Raw genomic sequence first — 25,482 nt, forward strand, 5'->3', positions numbered from 1 at the left:
AAAATAAGCTGTGAGGAAAACACAGAGTCTGCAAAGACTGCACAGACAAGTTAAGTGAGCGGGCAAGAAGGTGGCAGATGGAGAACATTGTGAGGAAATGTGCGGTTATTCACTTTAGTGGGAAGAATAGAAAAACAGATTTTTTTTTTAAATGGTGAGAAACTATTAAATGTTGGTGTTCATAGAGGTCTGGGTGTCCTCATACAAGAAACACAAAGTTAGCATGCAGGTAATGAAGCAGTCAGTGCCCGCATGCAGCAAGACCTGGACAACATCCAGGCTTGGGCTCATAAGTGGCAAGTAACATTCGCACCAGACAAGTGCCAGGCAATGACCACCTCCCCTTGACATTCAATGGCATTACCATCGCCGAATCCCCCACCATCAACATCCTGGGAGTCACCATTGACCAGAAACTTAACTGGACCAGCCACATAAATACTGTGGCTACAAGAGCATCCAGGACAAAGCAGCCCACTTGATTGGCACCCCATCCACCACCCTAAACATTCACTCTCTTCACCACCGGCGCACTGTGGCTGCAGTGTGTACCATCCACAGAATGCACTGCAGCAACTCGCCAAGGCTTCTTCGACAGCACCTCCTAAACCCACGACCTCTACCACCTAGAAGGGCAGCAGGCACATGGGAACAACACCACCTGCACGTTCCCCGCCAAGTCACACACCATCCCGACTTGGAAATATATTGTTCCTTCATTGTCGCTGGGTCAAAATCCTGAAACTCCCTAACCACCACCTTCACCACATGGACTGCAGTGGTGAAAGGTGGCGGCTCACCACCACCTTCTCAAGGGCAATTAGGGATGGGCAATAAATGCCGGCATTGCCAGCGATGCCCACATCCCATGAACAAATAATAAAAAGGTACAGCAAGAAATTAGGAAGGCAAATGGCATGTTGGTCTTTATTGCAAGGGGTTTGGAGTACAAGAGTAAGGAAGTCTTGCTACAATTTTACAAGGCTTTGGTGAGACCACATCCGGAGTACTGTGCACAGTTTTGGTCTCTAAGGAAGGGTATACTTGCCTTGGAGGTGGTGTAACAAAGGTTCACCAAATTGATTCCTGGGATGAGAGGGTTGTCCTATGAGGAAAGATGAAATAGAATGGGCCTATACTCTCTGGAGTTTAGAAGAATGAGAGGTGATCTCATTGAAACCTAGAAGGTTCTGAGGGGACTTGATAGAGTAGATGCTGAGAGGTTGTTTCCTTTGGCTAGAGTGTCTAGACTAGGGGGCATAGTAGCAGGATAAGGGATCGGTCATTCAAGACTGAGATGAGGAGGAATTTCTTCACTCAGAGGGTTGTGAATCTTTAGGATTCTCTACCCCAGAGGGCTGTGGATGCTGAGTCATTGAGTATATTCAAGACTGAGAGAGAGATTTTTGGACTCTAGGGGAATCAAGGGATATGGGGATCAGGCAGGAAAGTGGAGTTGAGGCCAAAGATCAGCTATGATCTTATTGAATGGCGGAGCAGGCTCGAGGGGCCATATGGCCTACTCCTGTTCCTATTTCTTATGCCGTGTGACTCTCAGCCTATTTTTCTGTGCTATATGCCTTTTATAATGCTGCTTACAACATATAACCAAATAAGAGTACAATACAGAAGGTATGATTTGCTCCAGGAAATAATCAGTAAAAAACTGGAAAGACTGTAATGCTAGTCACGTAATAACACATGCCTTGAGGTCTTGCATCACTACCGGGTTTACAGCTTGACCGTCATCTGTCAATACATATATTAAAAACAATACAACTAGCAACTCCACATGCCACACCTAGTTACAGATGCAAAACAGTCTTAAGATGCTGGGTGCTTATTAACTGCAGCCTGAAACTGACCAGCACATCCCAAACTGCAAAGTTTCTTGACCAAAGAACAATTAATCTCTGATTGACCCGAGTAGCTGTGCTGACTTAACAATTCGACTTTGCGGCCTCAAAAGGGACACAGCTGCAATGTAGCGGAATAATTCATGGTGCGTTGCATGGTATAACATTTCAGTCCTGATAGAACAGCCTACATCACAATTAGCTTGGATGAGTGCAGCTCTAACACTCGAAGCTCGACACCACCTAGGACAAAGCAGCCCGCCTGATTGGTGCCCTATCCACCACCCTAAACATTCACTCCCTTCACCACCGGCGCACCTTGGCAGCAGTGTGTACCATCTACAGGATACACTGCAGCAATTCACCAAGGCTTCTTCGCCAGCATCTCTCAAACCCGCGACCTGTACCACCTAGAAGGACAAGGGCAGCGGGCACATGGGAACACCACCTACACGTTCCCCTCCACGTCACACACCATCCTGACTTGGAAATATATCACCGTTCCTTCATCGTCGCTGGGTCAAGATCCTAGAACTCCCTTCCTAATAGCACTGTGGGAGAACCTTCACCACACAGACTGCAGCGATTCAAGAAGGCGGCTCACCACCACCTTCTCAAGGGCAATAAATGCTGGCCTTGCCAGCGACGCCTACATCCCACGAACGAATAAAAGAAAATAGCATGAGTTACGTTATGAGAGATCTGCTACTAATTTAAAACAAAAGTCAGTGAGCATATGGCAGTAATTTGATGACAGATCTGCCAGCTGCTCAAACTTTGCAGACACAATTTACGATGTATTTTGAATGCCTAAAGTTTCTTATTGCCTGGTAATGCACTTCCAGTCATTTATTCTTCTTTGCGGGACACTCTTAGGATTATACAGTCTTGGCTCGGTGGTAGCACTCTCGCCTCTGAGTCAGGTGATCATGAGTTCAAGCCCCACTCGAAAGGCTTAAGCACATAATCCAGGCCGACACTTCACTACAATACTGAGGGAGTGCTGTATTGTCAGAGAGTGGAACTCGCTACCACAAGGAGCAGTTGAGGCGAATAGCATAGATGCATTTAAGGGGAAGCTAGATAAACATGAGGGAGCAAGGAATAGAAGGTTATGCTGATAGGATTAGATGAAGAGGGGTGGGAGGAGGCTCGTGAGGAGCATAAACACCGGCACAGACCTGTTGGGCCAAATGGCTTGTTTCTGTGCTATACATTCTTTGTAATTCTATGTAGGTGCCATCTTTCAGATGAGATGTTGAACCGAGGCCCTGATTGTCTGCTCTCTTAGATGGACGCAAAAGATCTCTTGGCACAATTCAAAGAAGAACAAGGGAGTCGTCCAGGTGCCCTGGCCAATATTTACCCCTCAACCAACTAACACTACCAGAACAGATTACCTGGTTATTCATCTCTGCTATCTGAGGGACCTTGCTGTGCACAAATTTGTTTGCCTACACTTCAAGAGTAATTAATTGGCTGTAAAATGTTTTGAGACGTCTGGAGGTTGTGAAAGGCGCTATATAAATGCAAGTCCATTCTTTCTCATTTACGTGACAGAAATGTTAGCAATTGTCTGTTGAGGCAGCCTGACACAGTACTGTACTGCACATACTTTTGATTTATGGCAGTTATTCTAAGAATGACTGGTACCGCTACTGAAATATTTAAGACTGAAACAAATTGCAGCACTTGTACTACATTCAATAGGGAAAGTAGATGTAAAGGAGATGGAGAACTAGAGATGCCCTATGCAGAGCACACCCGATCTTGCCCAATCCTGTCAGGGGCTATGCAGAGCAGAAATGGACTTACTTCCCCACATTATCACCCACCTACCTGGGAGAAGATTGCCACACTACTGCCGGAGCAGGGGTTCAGAGAACCTTGTCTAGGAATCTGAAGAATTTGTGAGAACTCTTAATTGTTCAGACTTTCATTATAACATTAAACATATTAATGCAGAAAAAGAATGCAGCTTTGAGCGTCAACTTGCATTGCTCTATTTTTACGACTGCTTACCTAATCAAATTCACCCTCACGCAACCCATGGACACTAAGCATTTTGCATGCTATCAGGTGTAGGCTACATACCAGGATATGATCCGGAATACTGTACTTAAAAACAAATCAGAAGCCAGCCACAAGCTCCAATGCCAGACTCCACACCTCCATGCTCACACTCTCAGGCTGAACCAGACTGGTTGCAAGCTCAGTGTTCTGTTTGAGCCAGAGCTGAGGTTCTGACCTCACTCTCCCCATCCCTATTTCCACCTCCATATCATCAGCTGCCTTCAACCCTAACTCGGCCAATCTGCCGCTTAAACCATCATTCATGCCTTTGTAACCTCCAAACTTGATTACTCCAATATTCTCGTGGCCGGCCTCCCATCCCTCACCGTCCATAAACTTCAACTCATCCAATACTCTGCTGCCCATATTCTATCACACACAAAGTCATGCTCATCAATCACACTTGTTCTCATTAACCTACATTGACTCCTGGTCCCCAACGCCTAAAATTTTTAATTCTCATCCTGTTTAAAACTATCCGTGGCCATCTTCGGTCCCTCTTGTCCTATAACCCCCACCCCGATCTCTGTTTCCCTGACACCAGCCTCTTGTGCATTCCTGCTCCCTTCATCTCACGATTGGCAGCCATGCTTTTCGCCACCAACATCCCACTCTCTGGAATTCCCTCCCTAAACTCTTCCACCTTTCCACTTTTCTCTCCTTCTTTAAGGCCCTCTTTGGCCATGTTTTTGGTCACCTTTTGTAATACCTCCTTCTTTGCCTTGGTGTCCATTTTCGTTATGCCTCTGTGAAGCGCCTTGGAGCATTTTTCTACTTTAAAGTTGCTAAAAAAATACAAGTTTCTGTTGCATGCAGGAATAGATGTAAGTGAGAGCTTTATAATGAGGGTGGAGTACATAACAGAGAGTGGTATAACTCAGCTTTATAAAGATGCATTGTCCAACCATAACTGACATCTTTATGTAAAAAGGGATTAGAACACATCAAGGCATTGGAGAGGGTGTAGAGGAGATTTACTGGAATGATACCAAGGATGAGGGACTTCAGTTATGTGGAGAGACGGGAGAAGTTGGGATTGTTCTCCTTCGAGCAGAGAAGGTTAAGGGGAGATTTGATAGAAGTGTTTGAAATTATGAGAGGTTTGATAGAATAAATAAGGAGACACTGTTTCCACTGACAGGAGGGTCGGTAACCAGAGGACACAGATTTAAGATAATTGGCAAAAGAATGGAGGGGGGGGGGGGGCGAAAGAGAGATGAGGAATTTGTTTTTTTTTCCAAACACAGCAAGTTATGATCTGGAATGCATTGCCTGAAATGCAAGTTGTTGTTTAAAGGGTGGTGAAAACAGATTCAATAGTAACTTTCAAAGGGGAATTGAATATATACCTGAAAAGAAAAAATTTGCAGGGCTATGGGGAAAGAGCAGGGGGAGTGGAAATAATTGGAAAGTTCTTTCAAAGAGCCGATACAGGCACGAGAGGCCAAATGGCCTCCTTCTGTGATGTATGATTCCATCATTCCATGAACAGAGAGCATTATAAGGGTCGTATGACTGTGGCTGTTTCAAAACAAAAACAGTCAATCCTGATGTCTCCAGGTTGTATTAGCTTCTTTGCCATTCCCCCATTCTCATGTTGCGCCCTCAGGAGCTAACGGTCCACCTGTCACTACATACCTTCATTCATTGCTTTTAAAGCAAACTTTTAACCGGCCCCAACACTAACAATGGATGATGTGACACAAATATCCAGGGAATAGTGAGTCTACACAACATTCCTGTATATCTCTGACAAAAGGTCAGTCCTAAATCTGGGTCGCATGCATTTCAGTTTTGCTTCCTTTCTAACGTTTCTTGTGCATGTACTACAAACATTGGAATATAATCCAAACTAGCCAGCCCATAACCTTGACGCACAATAAGTATTTCACGTTAGCACTGGGCTCCTCCAGTGAGAAAGTCTAGCAGCTAATGGCCTGAGTAAATTCTGAAGTTTTACTCAGGAATAAAGCAAAGTATTTTACAACTATTATAAGATACAGCTATTTTAAGAATACATGTACTATACAATCAAATATTTAGCAAGCATGGGGGAAAAACAGAGCAGATGACTCATTCTATTATAATAAAGATGAACACATGTCGTCATCTGGAGATTTAAAGCCAAAGACTGCCAGCTAAGTAAGCTTACAACTGGTCTGGATCACAAAATTCTTTAATTAGCATGCGCGCATCTGGTCCGATGCAATATTTAAAATATTTAAATACATATAAATAAAGATTTGTCACGACACAAAAATCCTGAGACAAGAATATGACACTGAAGGTATTACTTTGCCCACCACACGCAACGCTGCCCCACGTACCACCACACGCAACGCTGCCCCACGTACCACCACACGCAACGCTGCCCCACGTACCACCACACGCAACGCTGCCCCACGTACCACCACACGCAACGCTGCCCCACGTACCACCACACGCAACGCTGCCCCACGTACCACCACACGCAACGCTGCCCCACGTACCACCACACGCAACGCTGCCCCACGTACCACCACACGCAACGCTGCCCCACGTACCACCACACGCAACGCTGCCCCACGTACCACCACACGCAACGCTGCCCCACGTACCACCACACGCAACGCTGCCCCACGTACCACCACACGCAACGCTGCCCCACGTACCACCACACGCAACGCTGCCCCACGTACCACCACACGCAACGCTGCCCCACGTACCACCACACGCAACGCTGCCCCACGTACCACCACACGCAACGCTGCCCCACGTACCACCACACGCAACGCTGCCCCACGTACCACCACACGCAACGCTGCCCCACGTACCACCACACGCAACGCTGCCCCACGTACCACCACACGCAACGCTGCCCCACGTACCACCACACGCAACGCTGCCCCACGTACCACCACACGCAACGCTGCCCCACGTACCACCACACGCAACGCTGCCCCACGTACCACCACACGCAACGCTGCCCCACGTACCACCACACGCAACGCTGCCCCACGTACCACCACACGCAACGCTGCCCCACGTACCACCACACGCAACGCTGCCCCACGTACCACCACACGCAACGCTGCCCCACGTACCACCACACGCAACGCTGCCCCACGTACCACCACACGCAACGCTGCCCCACGTACCACCACACGCAACGCTGCCCCACGTACCACCAAACGCAACGCTGCCCCACGTACCACCAAACGCAACGCTGCCCCACGTACCACCAAACACATTTTTATTATATCATAGTGAGCTTAGAACACTACTACTGGAAAACTCAGCACAGAATTTAATGGAAGCAAGTTAATAAATCCTACCTTGTTGCTTGAAATGTTCTACATTACCTCTTTAAAATCCTTAAAACATATTACCTCTCAACTTTCTCTTTTCCAGTGCAAACATGCACAATTCATGCTATTGCTTCTCATAATCCAATCCCTCCATCATTCTGGTTTCTCTCTTCTGTATCCTTTCAATAGCTGCAATATCCTTTTGTACTTTGGGGACCAGAACTGTACACAATATTCTAAGTGCAGTCGCACCAGTGATTTATAAAGTGGCAGGATTACCTCACTATTTCAGCTCAATATTGACCTTTTAATGCATCCCAACACCTGATTTCCTTTACTGACTGCCACCAAGCATTGTTGCGATAGCTTCAATTTATTGTCAATCAGGACACCCAGATTTCTTTCATTTTCCATACACACTGGACCAGAATTTGCTGTCAAATTAACGGTGAGCCTAATGGCGCTCGCCGTTATTTATGCGCAAATGCTACAGCAACTTCAGGAGCGGGGTAGATGCGCAGTTAAACACGGATACCCAAAATTTACTGTCCAAGATGTGCTGGTCCATTAGCTTTGCGAAAATGGCATCTCGCTGTCTGCCTCACCATTGAAATGCATTGAACTGCGTGAAGTTTCTGATTTTGCGCCGTAGATATGAACTAAACTCGCCACAAAAAGTTAAGTCTTGTCCATTTCAGTCCAACTACCCTTTTAACGACATGATCAGTCAACCTCTCTGGCACTGAAAATTAGCTATTAAAAGCGTGGAGTCTCATTCCTTCAGGTTTTAATTGTTGGAAATTTTTAAAATGTAAAATTTAATATTTTAAAACTTTTTTTTACTTTTCCTTTCTGTCTTTCTTCTCTCTCTCAATTCAATCTTTCTTTCCCTCTCTTTATTTCTCATTCTGCCCCTGATTTGACATTGAATTCATCCACTCTAATTTACACTTCCTTCTCAGTCCTTGCTTGCACTGTTAAACAATCAGATTGAAGGACTGTGAAATTAAGGAGATGCACAGTTGCTTGCCCTGTTCGCTCAGGTCCCAGATGCCGTGTCGTTATCACCTCACACTTCCAATAACTTGCCATGCAAACAATTTAAAAACCTAAACGGGCATGAGTAAGTCTAACTAACGGCAGATGTCGTTAGATGTCTTGCCACAGCAAATTATGGCCCACTACTTTGTTTCCATTTAAGTAATAGTCCCTTCTTGGATTTTTTTTGTCCTTGTGTGAAGCACTTTGCATTTCTCTACATTGAATTTCATCTGCCACCTGTCTGCCCAATTCCCAAGGCTATTCAAATTCTTCCTGCAGCTTTGCACTCTGCTTCAAGTCTGATGGAATAAGCACCTCTACTCTTTTACAACTGTAATAGTGGAATAAGATTGAGCACTCAATTCTTCTGGAGTCCACAGCTTAAAACTGCTCACAATCTGGCACTAATTAGCCATCACACTCTGACCTATTATATCTTAGTGTTCATTAAGATGAGGAATGTCACTGCTGGAAAAAGTAGCACTTTGCAATTCTTTTCCCTCCAGCATCAGCAACAACCACTCCCATGCCACGTGTAACACGGGCTAGACGTAGAATGAAAGTCCCACTACTTTGCCCAAACAATGCGCCTTGGCCCCAACCTCAGAATATTGTCTCATAGTCCACCAGTGCAATACTTCCAGTTCCCACCCCCCTATCAGCCAGTTACAACCTCCATGAGACTGCCAATTCATACCAAATCATGGGGAGTTCTGCACTGTGCTCCCCTAGGAACTGGGCTAAAAATGCCTCAAACTCAATGCGTGGAGGATCCTTAAAAAGATAACTGATTAAACTTAATGCGTTTCTCTCCTCCACCCTTTCAGGCAATGCACAACTACTCACTGTGTAAAAAAGATTTCCTCATGTCACCTTTGCTTCTTTTGCCAATCACCTTAAATCTGTCTGTTCTGGTTCTCAACCCTTCCGCCAATGGGAGCAGTTTCTCTTTATTTAGTTTATCTAAACCAGTCATGATTCTGAACACTTCTTTCAAATCTCCTCTTAACCTTCTCTGCTCTAAGGAGAACAACCCCACCTTCTCCAGTCTATCCACATGACTGAAGTCCTTCATCCCTGGAACCATTCTAGAAAATCTTTTCTGCACCCTCTCTATTGCCTTCACATCCTTCCTAAAGTGCGGTGCCCAGAATTGGACACAATACTCCAACTGTGGCCAAACCAGTATTTTATAAAGGTTCAACATAACTTCCTTGCTTTTGTACTCTGCCCCTATTTGTAAAGCCCAGGATCCCGTATTTTTTTTTTAAAATGCTTTCTCAACCTGTCCTGCCACCTTCAATGATTTGTGTACATATGCCCCCAGGTCTCTCTCTTAGAATTGTACCATTTAGTTTATATTGCCTCTCCTCATTCTTCCTGCCAAAATGTATCACTTCGCATTTCTCTGCATTAAATTTCATCTGCTGCGTGTCCACCCATTCCACCAGCCTGTCCACGTCCTCTTGAAGTCTATCACTATCCTCCTCACTGTTTACTACACTTACAAGTTTTATGTTATCTGCAAATTTTGAAATTGTGCCCTGTACACCCAAATCCAAATCATTAATATATATAAAAAAACAGTGGTCCCAGTGCTGACCCCTGGGGAACACCACTGAATACCTTCCTCCAGTTCGAAAAATAACCATTCACCACTACTCTGTTTCCTGTCACTTAGCCAATTTCGTATCCATGCTGCCACTTCCCCTTTTATTCCACAGGCTTCGATTTTGCTGACAAGCCTATTATGTGACACTTTATCAAAGCCTTTTGAAAGTCCATATACACATCAAAAGCATTGCCTCATCAACCCTCTCTGTTACTTCATCAAAAAACTAATCAAGTCAGTTAAACACGATTTGCCTTCAACAAATCCATGCTGGCTTTCCTTTATTAATCCACACTTGTCCAAGTGACTTTTAATTTTGTCCCGGATTACCGTTTCTAAAAGCTTCCCCACCACTGAGGTTAAACTGACTGGCCTGGAGTTGCTGGGTTTATCCTTACACCCTTTTTTGAACAAGGGTGTAACATTTGCAATTCTCCAGTCCTCTGGCACCATCCCCATATCGAAGGAGGATTGAAAGATTATGGCCCGTACCTCTGCAATTTCCACCCTTACTTCCCACAGAACCTTGGATACATCCCATCCGGACAGGGTATACTTATCTACTTTAAGCATAGTTAGCCTTTCTAGTAACTCCTCTATCAATTTTCACCCCATCCAGTATTTCAACTATCTCCTCTTTTACTGTGACTTTGGCAGCATCTTCTTCCTTAGTAAAGACAGATATCAAAATACTCATTTGGTACATCGGCCACACCGTCTGACTCCATACGTAAATCTCCTTTTTGGTCCCTAATTGGCCCCACCTCTCCTCTTACTATCTGTTTTCTTTTTATATGCCTAAAGACGACTTTTGGATTCCCTTTTATGTCAGCCGCCAGTCTATTCTCATACTCTCTCTTTGCCCCTCTTATTGTCTTTTTCACTTCTCTGTATTTTCTATATTCAGCCTGGTTCCCACTTGTATTATCAACCTGACATCTGTCATATGCCCCCTTTTGCTGCTTCATCTTACTCTCTCTTTCGTCATCCATGGAGCTCTGGCTTTCCCCACCCTACCTTTCCCCCTCATGGGAATGTACCGAGACTGTACCCAAACCACCTCCTCTTTAAAGGCCGCTCATTGCTCGATTACAGTTTTGCCTGCCAATCTTTGATTCCAATTTACCCGGGCCAGATCCATTCTCAACCCACTGACATTGGTCCTCCTCCAATTATGTATTTTTACTCTAGATTGCTCCTTGTCCTTTTCCATAACTAATCTAAGTCTTATGATACTATGATCACTGTTCCCTAAATGTTCCCCTACTGACACTTGCTCCGCTTGACCCACCTCATTCCCCAGAACTAGATCCAGCAATGCCTCCTTCCTCGTTGGGCTGGAAACATACCGATCAAGAAAGTTCTCCTGAACACAAAATTACTATCCCAGTCTATATTAGGATAGTTGAAGTCGCCCATTATCACTACTCTGTAGTTCTTGCACCTCTCTGTAATTTCCCTGCAAATTTGGTCCTCTATATCCTTCTCCCTAGTTGGTGGCCTATAGAATACACCCAGTAGTGTAATGGCACCTCTATTGTTTCTTAACTCTAACCAAATAGATTCTCTCCTTGACCCCTCAAGAACATCCTCTCTCCTTGACCCCTCAAGGACATCCTCTCTCCTTGACCCCTCAAGGACATCCTCTCTCCTTGACCCCTCAAGGACATCCTCTCTCCAGCACTGCAATATTCTCCTTAATCAATACTGCCACACCCCCTCCTTTTTTTCCTTCCCTATCTTTCCTGAACACCTTGGGGGATGATTTTAACCCCCAAAGACAGACTTTGCATTCCCAGTGGGAAGCCTGTACTTTTACGCACCCAAGTTAAACTGGGAAATAAAGCCGGATCGCAGTCGTGACCCAAAAAACAACTATTTTCAACTCCCACCCACCCCCAACCCACCTGTTCTTGGAGGTTAAAATCACCCCCTTGTATCCAGGAATATTTAGAACCCAATCCTGCCCCTTTTTGAACCAGATCTCCGTTATCGCCAATACACCATATTCCCTACAATATATCCTAAGTATATCTACAATATATTTCAGCATCACCTGACCCAGGACACTCTAATAAGATCAACTATCAGAGCTACTAAATACTTTATTGGCAAGCATTAACACCTGTCTTTCTGCTCCTCCAGCAGCCGCTCCTTCTGGTTCCTCGCAAAATCAGTCTCTTGTAATTGCTCAACGTGACTATTTAACCTGGAAAGTGCCTATTATCTCCAATGTAACGCAGGCCTCCAGGGAATTGCTGTATTACACCTCAATAGTTTCACAGCCCGTGAGGGAATGTGTTTTATACCACCTCCAAACAGGAATGCAGTTTGTGTTTCACCCCAACCAGAATTAGTTGTGTAGATACACCACTGTTCATTCCAACAGCAAACACAAACACATAGACTTACACAGAATTTCACAGCACAGAAACAGGCCATTCGACCCAACAAGTCTGTGCCGGTGTTTATGCTCCGCACGAGCCTCCTCCCACCCTACTTCATCTAATCCTATCAGCATATCCTTCCATTCCTTTCTCCCTTGTGTGTTTATCTAGCTTCCCATGTTGCTGCTTCTTTACTGAAAAAAGTGTTTATTTAACAGAGAATATCTGGGAGCGAGTACAAACATAGTTTCTCACAAGAGAGTTTGGGCAATCTCTGACACCAAGCACAAAGTTCAAGCTTTTCATAACCACTGTCCACATCCTCGAATAAGTCAACCTTGTTATGACTCCACAGAATTCTGCTAAGAGTTTGGCAAATAATTTTTATTCCACTCTAAGTCGCTCCTTTTTTTTGCCCGACATTAGCTGACATGAGAAAGTCCAATGATTAATACATTCTGTGACATTATTGCACAAGAACAACTTGACTGTAGAGTGATCACTACAAATTTAGAGCGCTAAACCACTGACTATACTAAAATAAGACAACGCAAAATCGTCGAGCAGAAATTGATAGCCAAGTGCCGCACCCATGAGGACGGCCTCAACCAGGATCTTGGGTTCAAGTCACGCTACACGTAAGCCCACCAGCGAACAAAAGCTATCTGTTTTTAATATAACGGGTCATTTGCTGGCTTTCACTGCCTTCTGGATGTTTCTGCCTCTCTCTCTCTCTGTTTTTTTTTTCTGTTTGTTTTTTTTTTCTTTTTTTTTGACTGTATATTCGGGGGCTTTGTAGGTAACACCTCTCTGTCTGAACACGGTGATTGCCTTGGCAACGGGCAGTTGCAAAGACTTTCTGTAATCATCATGTATTGTTCTGTGATTTATAAATGCGTAGGCTTCGAGGAGTTCCTGACATTTACCGGAGGAAGCCTCCGAAAGCTTGTAAATTTCAAATAAAATAGTTGGACTATAACTTGGTGTTGTAAAATTGTTTACAATTGTCAACCCCAGTCCATCACCGGCATCTCCACATCATATACTAAAATACTACAGGGAATGCAGCAGCACTGGAAACAGGCAGTACTAACACACCAACTCTATGTACAAAACATGTTAATAGAAAAACAAAAGCACTTTTGTACTTTCTGCTCAGTTTGCCCCATGCCACACATTTGAGTATATCTACACACCACATAGGTATTGCAAGAATTGCCAGATTTGGGGTATATATGGAAACCAGCCAGAATCCTGTGTCTGCGTTTTGCCCAGGCACAGGGATTGCATCTCCCTTCCCTCCGCTCCTGCGTACTAAGAGCACACCTGACCCTGATGCTACCCCATCCCAGTAATCATTGATAGTACTTCCCATGAGCCGAGCTCCCCCAACCCCGAGGTACTCAGAGCCCATCTCGCTGTTATCCAGGACACTTGAATCTCGAATCCCCTTGAACCTCTCCCAGAGTAGCAGCAGCCTTACTGCCCAGGCTGCCTGGGACTCACCTCCCCGCAATGCAGAGAAGGCCATCTACCCCTCCCAGTCTCTGGAAGCCACCTCTTCCACACCCAGGGTATCAGAAGCCTACATCTCCTCCCCACTCCCCACAAACAACCACAAGAGTTGACCGAACTATCCCTCTGGGGGACACCTGACCAGATTTCCAAAAGCCCAACACCTCAAAATCCTCCTCAAAAGCTACCTTCCTCCACCAGTCTCCTTGTCCCTCACTGATCCTGCCGCCTTCTCCCAATCCTGCCTCCGTCCTGCCCTCCCAGTTCTATCTCCCCAGTATCCCCTTTCCCATCTCTCTTATCTGCCCCCCTCGCTACAGTCCTGTATCCTCTCATCTCACCTCCCCTGTTCTCCCCCTCAAGTCCTGACTCTCATGTTCTCTCCCTCTCAAGTCCTGTCTCCCCACCATCCCCTCCCCCACGCCGGTCCAGTCCCACAACCCAATCCTGCCCTTCTGCTCTCACCAGTCCCGTCCCCCGCAATTCTGTTCCTTCCCGAATCCCACCTCTTCTTTCAGTCCCGTCCCCCAACAATCCCTTCCAAACCATTCCGTTCGGTCCCACAGACCCACCAATCCCTTCCAAACCCCCCTGTTCAGTCCCCGCCCCCCAATCCCACCCCCTGTTTTCCCCCCACTCCAATCCCACCCCCTGTTCTCCCCCCAATCCAGCCCTGGTTTCCCCCCCTCCAATCCCACCCCCTGTTCTCCCCCCAATCCAGCCCTGGTTTCCCCCCCCCCTCCAATCCCACCTCCTGTTCTCCCCCGCTCTCCAGCCCTGCCCCCCTCACTCTCCAGCCTTGTCCCCCCCCAGCCCCATCCCCCCCCAGCTCCCCAGCCCCGTCCCGCCCCCCCCCAGCCCTCCAGCCCCGTCCCCCCACCCTGCCCTCCAGCCCCGTTTCCCCCCCTCGCTCTCCAGCCCCGGTCCCCCCCCACCTCGCTCTCCAGCCCCGTTCCCCCCCCCCGCTCTCCAGCCCCGTTCCCCCCCCCCCGCTCTCCAGCCCCGTTCCCCCCCCCCGCTCTCCAGCCCCGTTCCCCCCCCCCGCTCTCCAGCCCCGTTCCCCCCCCCGCTCTCCAGCCCCGTTCCCCCCCCCCCCGCTCTCCAGCCCCGTTCCCCCCCCCCCCCTGCTCTCCAGCCCCGTTCCCCCCCCCCTGCTCTCCAGCCCCGTTCCCCCCACCGCTCTCCAGCCCCGTTCCCCCCACCGCTCTCCAGCCCCGTTCCCCCCACCGCTCTGCAGCCCCGTTCCCCCCACCGCTCTGCAGCCCCGTTCCCCCCACCGCTCTCCAGCCCCGTTCCCCCCCCGCTCTCCAGCCCCGTTCCCCCCCCCCGCTCTCCAGCCCCGTTCCCCCCCCGCTCTCCAGCCCCGTTCCCCCCCCGCTCTCCAGCCCCGTTCCCCCCCCGCTCTCCAGCCCCGTTCCCCCCCCCGCCCTCCCGCCCCGCTCTCCAGCCCTGTTCTCCCCCCCCCCCGCCCCGCGCTCTCCAGCCCTTTACCCCCCCAGCTCTCCAGCCCCGTGCCCCCCCACCTCACCCCCGCTCTCCAGCCCCGTCTCCCCCCACACACCCCCGCTCTCCAGCCCCATCCCCCCCCACACCCCTGCTCTCCAGCCCCATCCCCCCCCACACCCCTGCTCTCCAGCCCCCCCTCCACCCCCCCCCGCTCTCCAGCACCCCCTCCACCCCCCCCGCTCTCCAGCCCCGTACCACCCCCCAGCTCTCCAGCCCCGTACCACCCACCAGCTCTCCAGCCCCGTACCCCCCACCCCAGCTCTCCAGCACTGTTCCCCCCACCCCAGCTCTCCAGCACTGTTCCCCCCACCCCAGCTCTCCAGCACTGTTCCCCCCACCCCAGCTCTCCAGCACTGTTCCCCCCACCCCAGCTCTCCAGCACTGTTCCCCCCACCCCAGCTCTCCAGCACTGTTCCCCCCACCCCAGCTCTCCAGCACTGTTCCCCCCACCCCAGCTCTCCAGCACTGTTCCCCCCACGCCAGCTCTCCAGCACTGTTCCCCCCACGCCAGCTCTCCAGCACTGTTCCCCCCCGCCAGCTCTCCAGCCCTGTTCCCCCCCCCAGCTCTCCAGCCCTGTTCCCCCTCCCCCCAGCTCTCCAGCCCTGTTCACCCCCCCCAGCTCTCCAGCCCTGTTCCCCCCCCTCAGCTCTCCAGCCCCGTTCCCCCCCCCGCTCTCCAGCCCCGTTCCCCCCCCCGGCTCTCCAGCCCCGTTCCCCCCCCCCCGCTCTCCAGCCCCGTTCCCCCCCCCCTGCTCTCCAGCCCCGTTCCCCCCCCCCCTGCTCTCCAGCCCCGTTCCCCCCACCGCTCTCCAGCCCCGTTCCCCCCCCCCGCTCTCCAGCCCCGTTCCCCCCCCCCGCTCTCCAGCCCCGTTCCCCCCCCGCTCTCCAGCCCCGTTCCCCCCCCGCTCTCCAGCCCCGTTCCCCCCCCGCTCTCCAGCCCCGTTCCCCCCCCGCCCTCCCGCCCCGCTCTCCAGCCCTGTTCACCCCCCCCAGCTCTCCAGCCCTGTTCCCCCCCCTCAGCTCTCCAGCCCCGTACCACCCCCCAGCTCTCCAGCCCTGTTCCCCCCACCCCAGCTCTCCAGCACTGTTCCCCCCACCCCAGCTCTCCAGCACTGTTCCCCCCACCCCAGCTCTCCAGCACTGTTCCCCCCACCCCAGCTCTCCAGCACTGTTCCCCCCACCCCAGCTCTCCAGCACTGTTCCCCCCACCCCAGCTCTCCAGCACTGTTCCCCCCACCCCAGCTCTCCAGCACAGTTCCCCCCACCCCAGCTCTCCAGCACTGTTCCCCCCACCCCAGCTCTGCAGCACTGTTCCCCCCACCCCAGCTCTCCAGCACTGTTCCCCCCACCCCAGCTCTCCAGCACTGTTCCCCCCACCCCAGCTCTCCAGCACTGTTCCCCCCACCCCAGCTCTCCAGCACTGTTCCCCCCACCCCAGCTCTCCACCACTGTTCCCCCCACCCCAGCTCTCCAGCACTGTTCCCCCCACCCCAGCTCTCCAGCCCTGTTCCCCCCACCCCAGCTCTCCAGCACTGTTCCCCCCACCCCAGCTCTCCAGCACTGTTCCCCCCCGCCAGCTCTCCAGCCCTGTTCCCCCCCGCCAGCTCTCCAGCCCTGTTCCCCCCCACCAGCTCTCCAGCCCTGTTCCCCCCCCCCCAGCTCTCCAGCCCTGTTCCCCCTCCCCCCAGCTCTCCAGCCCTGTTCACCCCCCCCAGCTCTCCAGCCCTGTTCCCCCACCTCAGCTCTCCAGCCCCGTTCCCCCCCTCGCTCTCCAGCCCCGTTCCCCCCCCCCGCTCTCCAGCCCCGTTCCCCCCCCCCGCTCTCCAGCCCGGTTCCCCCCCCCCTGCTCTCCAGCCCCGTTCCCCCCCCCCTGTTCTCCAGCCCCGTTCCCCCCCCCCTGCTCTCCAGCCCCGTTCCCCCCACCGCTCTCCAGCCCCGTTCCCCCCACCGCTCTCCAGCCCCGTTCCCCCCACCGCTCTCCAGCCCCGTTCCCCCCCCCGCTCTCCAGCCCCGTTCCCCCCCCCGCTCTCCAGCCCCGTTCCCCCCCCCGCTCTCCAGCCCCGTTCCCCCCCCCGCTCTCCAGCCCCGTTCCCCCCCCGCTCTCCAGCCCCGTTCCCCCCCCGCTCTCCAGCCCCGTTCCCCCCCCGCTCTCCAGCCCCGTTCTCCCCCCGCCCTCCCGCCCCGCTCTCCAGCCCTGTTCTTCCCCCCCCCCCCGCGCTCTCCAGCCCTTTACCCCCCCAGCTCTCCAGCCCCGTCCCCCCCCACCTCACCCCCGCTCTCCAGCCCCGTCTCCCCCCACACACCCCCGCTCTCCAGCCCCGTCTCCCCCCACACCCCCCCGCTCTCCAGCCCCGTCCCCCCCCACACCCCTGCTCTCCAGCCCCGTCCCCCCCCACACCCCTGCTCTCCAGCCCCCCCTCCACCCCCCCCGCTCTCCAGCCCCCCCTCCACCCCCCCCGCTCTCCAGCCCCGTACCACCCCCCAGCTCTCCAGCCCCGTACCACCCCCCAGCTCTCCAGCCCCGTACCACCCCCCAGCTCTCCAGCACTGTTCCCCCCACCCCAGCTCTCCAGCACTGTTCCCCCCACCCCAGCTCTCCAGCACTGTTCCCCCCACCCCAGCTCTCCAGCACTGTTCCCCCCACCCCAGCTCTCCAGCACTGTTCCCCTCACCCCAGCTCTCCAGCACTGTTCCCCCCACCCCAGCTCTCGAGCACTGTTCCCCCCACCCCAGCTCTCCAGCACTGTTCCCCCCACCCCAGCTCTCCAGCACTGTTCCCCCCCGCCAGCTCTCCAGCCCTGTTCCCCCCCGCCAGCTCTCCAGCCCTGTTCCCCCCCCCCAGCTCTCCAGCCCTGTTCCCCCTCCCCCCAGCTCTCCAGCCCTGTTCACCCCCCCCAGCTCTCCAGCCCTGTTCCCCCCCCTCAGCTCTCCAGCCCCGTACCACCCCCCAGCTCTCCAGCCCCGTACCACCCCCCAGCTCTCCAGCCCTGTTCCCCCCACCCCAGCTCTCCAGCACTGTTCCCCCCACCCCAGCTCTCCAGCACTGTTCCCCCCACCCCAGCTCTCCAGCACTGTTCCCCCCACCCCAGCTCTCCACCACTGTTCCCCCCACCCCAGCTCTCCAGCACTGTTCCCCCCACCCCAGCTCTCCAGCACAGTTCCCCCCACCCCAGCTCTCCAGCACAGTTCCCCCCACCCCAGCTCTGCAGCACTGTTCCCCCCACCCCAGCTCTCCAGCACTGTTCCCCCCACCCCAGCTCTCCAGCACTGTTCCCCCCACCCCAGCTCTCCAGCACTGTTCCCCCCACCCCAGCTCTCCAGCACTGTTCCCCCCACCCCAGCTCTCCACCACTGTTCCCCCCACCCCAGCTCTCCAGCACTGTTCCCCCCACCCCAGCTCTCCAGCCCTGTTCCCCCCACCCCAGCTCTCCAGCACTGTTCCCCCCACCCCAGCTCTCCAGCACTGTTCCGCCCCGCCAGCTCTCCAGCCCTGTTCCCCCCCGCCAGCTCTCCAGCCCTGTTCCCCCCCACCAGCTCTCCAGCCCTGTTCCCCCCCCCCCAGCTCTCCAGCCCTGTTCCCCCTCCCCCCAGCTCTCCAGCCCTGTTCACCCTCCCCAGCTCTCCAGCCCTGTTCCCCCACCTCAGCTCTCCAGCCCCGTTCCCCCCCTCGCTCTCCAGCCCCGTTCCCCCCCCCCGCTGTCCAGCCCCGTTCCCCCCCCCCGCTCTCCAGCCCGGTTCCCCCCCCCCTGCTCTCCAGCCCGGTTCCCCCCCCCCTGCTCTCCAGCCCCGTTCCCCCCCCCCTGCTCTCCAGCCCCGTTCCCCCCCCCCTGCTCTCCAGCCCCGTTCCCCCCACCGCTCTCCAGCCCCGTTCCCCCCACCGCTCTCCAGCCCCGTTCCCCCCACCGCTCTCCAGCCCCGTTCCCCCCCCCGCTCTCCAGCCCCGTTCCCCCCCCCGCTCTCCAGCCCCGTTCCCCCCCCCGCTCTCCAGCCCCGTTCCCCCCCCCCGCTCTCCAGCCCCGTTCCCCCCCCGCTCTCCAGCCCCGTTCCCCCCCCGCTCTCCAGCCCCGTTCCCCCCCCGCTCTCCAGCCCCGTTCTCCCCCCGCCCTCCCGCCCCGCTCTCCAGCCCTGTTCTTCCCCCCCCCCCCCGCGCTCTCCAGCCCTTTACCCCCCCAGCTCTCCAGCCCCGTCCCCCCCCACCTCACCCCCGCTCTCCAGCCCCGTCTCCCCCCACACACCCCCGCTCTCCAGCCCCGTCTCCCCCCACACACCCCCCCTCTCCAGCCCCGTCCCCCCCCACACCCCTGCTCTCCAGCCCCGTCCCCCCCCACACCCCTGCTCTCCAGCCCCCCCTCCACCCCCCCCGCTCTCCAGCCCCCCCTCCACCCCCCCCGCTCTCCAGCCCCGTACCACCCCCCAGCTCTCCAGCCCCGTACCACCCCCCAGCTCTCCAGCCCCGTACCACCCCCCAGCTCTCCAGCACTGTTCCCCCCACCCCAGCTCTCCAGCACTGTTCCCCCCACCCCAGCTCTCCAGCACTGTTCCCCCCACCCCAGCTCTCCAGCACTGTTCCCCTCACCCCAGCTCTCCAGCACTGTTCCCCCCACCCCAGCTCTCGAGCACTGTTCCCCCCACCCCAGCTCTCCAGCACTGTTCCCCCCACCCCAGCTCTCCAGCACTGTTCCCCCCCGCCAGCTCTCCAGCCCTGTTCCCCCCCGCCAGCTCTCCTGCCCTGTTCCCCCCCCCCAGCTCTCCAGCCCTGTTCCCCCTCCCCCCAGCTCTCCAGCCCTGTTCACCCCCCCCAGCTCTCCAGCCCTGTTCCCCCCCCTCAGCTCTCCAGCCCTGTTCCCCCCCACCAGCTCTCCAACCCTGTTCTCCCCCCCTCAGCTCTCCAGCCCTGTTCTCCCCCCCCCCTCAGCTCTCCAGCCCTGTTCTCCCCCCCTCAGCTCTCCAGCCCTGTTCTCCCCCCCTCAGCTCTCCAGCACTGTCGCCCCACCCCCGCTCTCCAGCACTGTAGCCCCCCCCCCGCTCTCCAGCACTGTAGCCCCCCCCCCCGCTCTCCAGCACTGTAGCCCCCCCCCCCCGCTCTCCAGCGCTGTCGCCCCCCCCACCCTGCTCTCCAGCGCCGTCGCCCACCCCCCGCTCTCCAGCGCTGTCGCCCACTCCCTGCTCTCCAGCGCTGTCGCCCAACCCCTGCTCTCCAGCACTGTCGCCCCCAATCCCACCCCCGTTCTCCTCCTCTCCGGCCCTGTTCCCCACCCCCAGCTCTCCAGCCCTGTTTCCCCCCCCCTGCTCTCCAGCACTGTCGCCCCCCCCTGCTCTCCAGCACTGTCGCCCCCCCCTGCTCTCCAGCACTGTCGCACCCCCCCTGCTCTCCAGCACTGTCGCACCCCCCCTGCTCTCCAGCACTGTCGCACCCCCCCTGCTCTCCAGCACTGTCGCCCACCCCCCTGCTCCCTAGCACTGCCGCCCCCAATCCCCCCCTTGCTCTCCAGCACTGTTGCCCCCCCCCGCTCTCCAGCACTGTTGCCCCCCCCCCCGCTCTCCAGCACTGTCGCCCCCCAATCCCACCCCCTGTTCTCCCCCTCTCCAGTCCTGTTCTTCCCCCCCCAATCCCGCCCCCTGTTCTCCCCCTCTCCAGTCCTGTTCTTTCCCCCCAAATCCCACCCCCTGTTCTCCCCCTCTCCAGCACTGTCGCCCCCAATCCCACCCCCTGTTCTCCCGCTCTCCAGCCCCGTTCCCCCCCCTGCTCTCCAGCCTTGTACCCCCCCCCCCCGCTCTCCAGCCCCGTTCCCCCCCCCGCTCTCCAGCCCCGTTCCCCCCCCCGCTCTCCAGCCCCGTTCCCTCCCCCGCTCTCCAGCCCCGTTCCCCCCCCCCGCTCTCCAGCCCCGTTCCCCCCCCCCGCTCTCCAGCCCCGTTCCCCCCCCCCGCTCTCCAGCCCCGTTCCCCCCCCTGCTCTCCAGCCCCGTTCCCCCCCCCGCTCTCCAGCCCCGTTCCCCCCCCGCTCTCCAGCCCCGTTCCCCCCCGCTCTCCAGCCCCGTTCCCCCCCCGCTCTCCAGCCCCGTTCTCCCCCCGCCCTCCCGCCCCGCTCTCCAGCCCTGTTCTCCCCCCCACCCCGCGCTCTCCAGCCCTTTACCCCCCCAGCTCTCCAGCCCCGTTCCCCCCCACCTCACCCCCGTTCTCCAGCCCCGTCTCCCCCCACACACCCCCGCTCTCCAGCCCCGTCCCCCCCCACCACACCCCCGCTCTCCAGCCCCGTCCCGCCCCACCACACCCCCGCTCTCCAGCCCCGTCCCCCCCCACCACACCCCCGCTCTCCAGCCCCATCCCCCCACACCCCTGCTCTCCAGCCCCCCCTCCACCCCCCCCGCTCTCCAGCCCCATCCCCCCCACACCCCTGCTCTCCAGCCCCCCCTCCACCCCCCCCCGCTCTCCAGCCCCCCCTCCACCCCCCCCGCTCTCCAGCCCCGTAACACCCCCCCGCTCTCCAGCCCCGTACCACCCCCCAGCTCTCCAGCCCTGTTCCCCCCACCCCAGCTCTCCAGCCCTGTTCCCCCCACCCCAGCTCTCCAGCACTGTTCCCCCCACCCCAGCTCTCCAGCACTGTTCCCCCCACCCAGCTCTCCAGCACTGTTCCCCCCACCCCAGCTCTCCAGCACTGTTCCCCCCACCCCAGCTCTCCAGCACTGTTCCCCCCACCCCAGCTCTCCAGCACTGTTCCCCCCACCCCAGCTCTCCAGCACTGTTCCCCCCCGCCAGCTCTCCAGCCCTGTTCCCCCCCGCCAGCTCTCCAGCACTGTTCCCCCCACCCCAGCTCTCCAGCACTGTTCCCCCCACCCCAGCTCTCCAGCACTGTTCCCCCCACCCCAGCTCTCCAGCACTGTTCCCCCCACCCCAGCTCTCCAGCACTGTTCCCCCCACCCCAGCTATCCAGCACTGTTCCCCCCACCCCAGCTATCCAGCACTGTTCCCCCCACCCCAGCTCTCCAGCACTGTTCCCCCCACCCCAGCTCTCCAGCCCTGTTCCCCCCGCCAGCTCTCCAGCCCTGTTCCCCCCCCCCAGCTCTCCAGCCCTGTTCCCCCTCCCCCCAGCTCTCCAGCCCTGTTCACCCCCCCCAGCGCTCCAGCCCTGTTCTCCCCCCCTCAGCTCTCCAGCACTGTCGCCCCACCCCCGCTCTCCAGCACTGTAGCCCCCCCCGCTCTCCAGCGCTGTCGCCCCCCACCCTGCTCTCCAGCGTCGTCGCCCACCCCCCGCTCTCCAGCACTGTCGCCCCCCCCCCCGCTCCCCAGCACTGTCGCCCCCAATCCCGCCCCCTGTTCTCCCCCTCTCCAGTCCTGTTCTTCCCCCCGCAATCCCACCCCCTGTTCTCCCCCTCACCAGTCCTGTTCTCCCCCAATCCCACCACCTGTTCTCCCCCTCTCCAGCACTGTCGCCCCCAATCCCACCCCCGTTCTCCTCCTCTCCGGCCCTGTTCCCCACCCCCAGCTCTCCAGCCCTGTTTCCCCCACCCAGCTCTCCAGCACTGTCGCCCCCCCCTGCTCTCCAGCACTGTCGCCCCCCCCCTGCTCTCCAGCACTGTCGCCCCCCCCCTGCTCTCCAGCACTGTCGCCCCCCCCCTGCTCTCCAGCACTGTCGCCCCCCCCCTGCTCTCCAGCACTGTCGCCCCCCCCCTGCTCTCCAGCACTGTCGCCCCCCCCCTGCTCTCCAGCACTGTCGCCCCCCCCCTGCTCTCCAGCACTGTCGCCACCCCCCTGCTCTCCAGCACTGTCGCCCCCCCCCTGCTCTCCAGCACTGTCGCCCCCCCCCTGCTCTCCAGCACTGTCGCCCCCCCCCCTGCTCTCCAGCACTGTCGCCCCCCCCCTGCTCTCCAGCACTGTCGCCCCCCCCCTGCTCTCCAGCACTGTCGCCCCCCCTGCTCTCCAGCACTGTCGCCCCCCCCCTCTCTCCAGCACTGTCGCCCCCCCCCTCTCTCCAGCACTGTCGCCCCCCCCCCTGCTCTCCAGCACTGTCGCCCCCCCCCCTGCTCTCCAGCACTGTCGCCCCCCACCCTGCTCTCCAGCACTGTCGCCCCCCCCCCTGCTCTCCAGCACTGTCGCCCCCCATGCTCTCCAGCACTGTCGCCCCCCCCTGCTCTCCAGCACTGTCGCCCCCCCCCCTGCTCTCCAGCACTGTCGCCCCCCCCTGCTCTCCAGCACTGTCGCCCCCCCCCCCTGCTCTCCAGCACTGTCGCCCCCCCCTGCTCTCCAGCACTGTCGCCCCCCCTGCTCTCCAGCACTGTCGCCCCCCCCCTGCTCTCCAGCACTGTCGCCCCCCCCCTGCTCTCCAGCACTGTCGCCACCCCCCCGCTCTCCAGCACTGTCGCCCCCCCCCGCTCCCCAGCACTGTCGCCCCCAATCCCACCCCCTGTTCTCCCCCTCTCCAGCACTGTCGCCCCCAATCCCGCCCCCTGTTCTCCTCCTCTCCAGCACTGTCGCCCCCAATCCCGCCCCCTGTTCTCCCCCTCTCCAGTCCTGTTCTTCCCCCAATCCCGCCCCCTGTTCTCCCCCCCCCCCCAATCCCGCCCCCTGTTCTCCCCCTCTCCAGTCCTGTTCTTTCCCCCCCTAATCCCACCCCCTGTTCTCCCCCTCTCCAGTCCTGTTCTCCCCCAATCCCACCCCCAGTTCTCCCCCTCTCCAGCACTGTCGCCCCCAATCCCACCCCCTGTTCTCTCCCTCTCCAGCACTGTCGCCCCCAATCCCACCACCTGTTCTCCCCCTCTCCAGCACTGTCGCCCCCAATCACGCCCCCTGTTCTCCCCCTCTCCAGTCCTGTTCTTCCCCCCCAATCCCGCCCCCTGTTCTCCCCCTCTCCAGTCCTGTTCTTCCCCCCCCAATCCCACCCCCTGTTCTCCCCCTCTCCAGTCCTGTTCTCCCCCATTCCCACCCCCAGTTCTCCCCCTCTCCAGCACTGTCGCCCCCAATCCCGCCCCCTATTCTCCCCCTCTCCAGGACTGTCGCCCCCAATCCCACCCCGTTCTCCCCCTCTCCAGCACTGTCGCCCCCAATCCCACCCCCTGTTCTCCCCCTCTCCAGCACTGTCGCCCCCAATCCCACCCCCTGTTCTCCCCCTCTCCAGCACTGTCGCCCCCAATCCCACCCCCTGTTCTCCAACTCTCCAGCACTGTCGCCCCCAATCCCACGCCCTGTTCTCCCCCTCTCCAGCACTGTTGCCCCCCCAATCCCGCCCCCTGTTCTCCCCCTCTCCAGCACTGTTGCCCCCCCCAATCCCACCCCCTGTTCTCCCCCTCTCCAGCACTGTCACCCCCAATCCCACCCCCTGTTCTCCCCCTCTCCAGCACTGTCGCCCCCAATCCCACCCCCTGTTCTCCCCCTCTCCAGCACTGTTGCCCCCCCCAATCCCACCCCCAGTTCTCCCCCTCTCCAGCACTGTCGCCCCCAATCCCGCCCCCTGTTCTCCCCCTCTCCAGTCCTGTTCTTCCCCCCCCAATCCCGCCCCCCCAATCCCGCCCCCTGTTCTCCCCCTCTCCAGTCCTGTTCTTTCCCCCCCCCAATCCCACCCCCTGTTCTCCCCCTCTCCAGCACTGTCGCCCCCAATCCCGCCCCCTGTTCTCCCCCTCTCCAGCACTGTCGCCCCCAATCCCACCCTCTGTTCTCCCCCTCTCCAGCATTGTTGCCCCCCCAATCCCGCCCCCTGTTCTCCCCCTCTCCAGTCCTGTTCTTCCCCCCACAATCCCGCCCCCTGTTCTCCCCCCCCCAATCCCGCCCCCTGTTCTCCCCCCCCAATCCCGCCCCGTTCTCCCCCTCTCCAGTCCTGTTCTTCCCCCACAATCCCGCCCCCTGTTCTCCCCCTCTCCAGCACTGTCGCCCCCAATCCCACCCCCTGTTCTCCCCCTCTCCAGCAATGTTGCCCCCCCCAATCCCACCCCCTGTTCTCCCCCTCTCCAGCACTGTTGCCCCCCCAATCCCACCCCCTGTTCTCCCCCTCTCCAGCACTGTCACCCCCAATCCCGCCCCTTGTTCTCCCCCTCTCCAGCACTGTCGCCCCCAATCCCGCCCCCTGTTCTCCCCCTCTCCAGCACTGTCGCCCCCAATCCCGCCCCCTGTTCTCCCCTCTCCAGCACTGTCGCCCCCAATCCTGCCCCCTGTTCTCCCCCTCTCCAGTCCTGTTCTTCCCCCCCCAATCCCACCCCCTGTTCTCCCCCTCTCCA

At 57.1% G+C, this 25,482-nt stretch overlaps 2 protein-coding genes across 2 annotated transcripts in view; one reads left to right on the forward strand and one right to left on the reverse strand.

Moving 5' to 3' along the window:
* tmem94 (transmembrane protein 94) overlaps positions 1-25,482 on the reverse strand; it is a 150,521-nt gene that overhangs the window by 122,265 nt on the left and 2,774 nt on the right. The gene's annotated exons all lie outside the window — the stretch shown is intronic.
* On the forward strand, positions 8,360-19,113 carry LOC137341433 (uncharacterized; the record flags this gene model as incomplete). Its single annotated transcript, XM_068004547.1, has 3 exons — positions 8,360-8,364; positions 17,105-17,186; positions 18,982-19,113. Coding segments are annotated over exons 1-3 (219 nt in total), but the record flags the coding sequence as incomplete, so codon positions are not given.

Source organism: Heptranchias perlo, chromosome 23 (genome assembly GCF_035084215.1).
Source record: "Heptranchias perlo isolate sHepPer1 chromosome 23, sHepPer1.hap1, whole genome shotgun sequence".
NCBI classification, from domain to species: Eukaryota; Metazoa; Chordata; class Chondrichthyes; order Hexanchiformes; family Hexanchidae; genus Heptranchias; species Heptranchias perlo.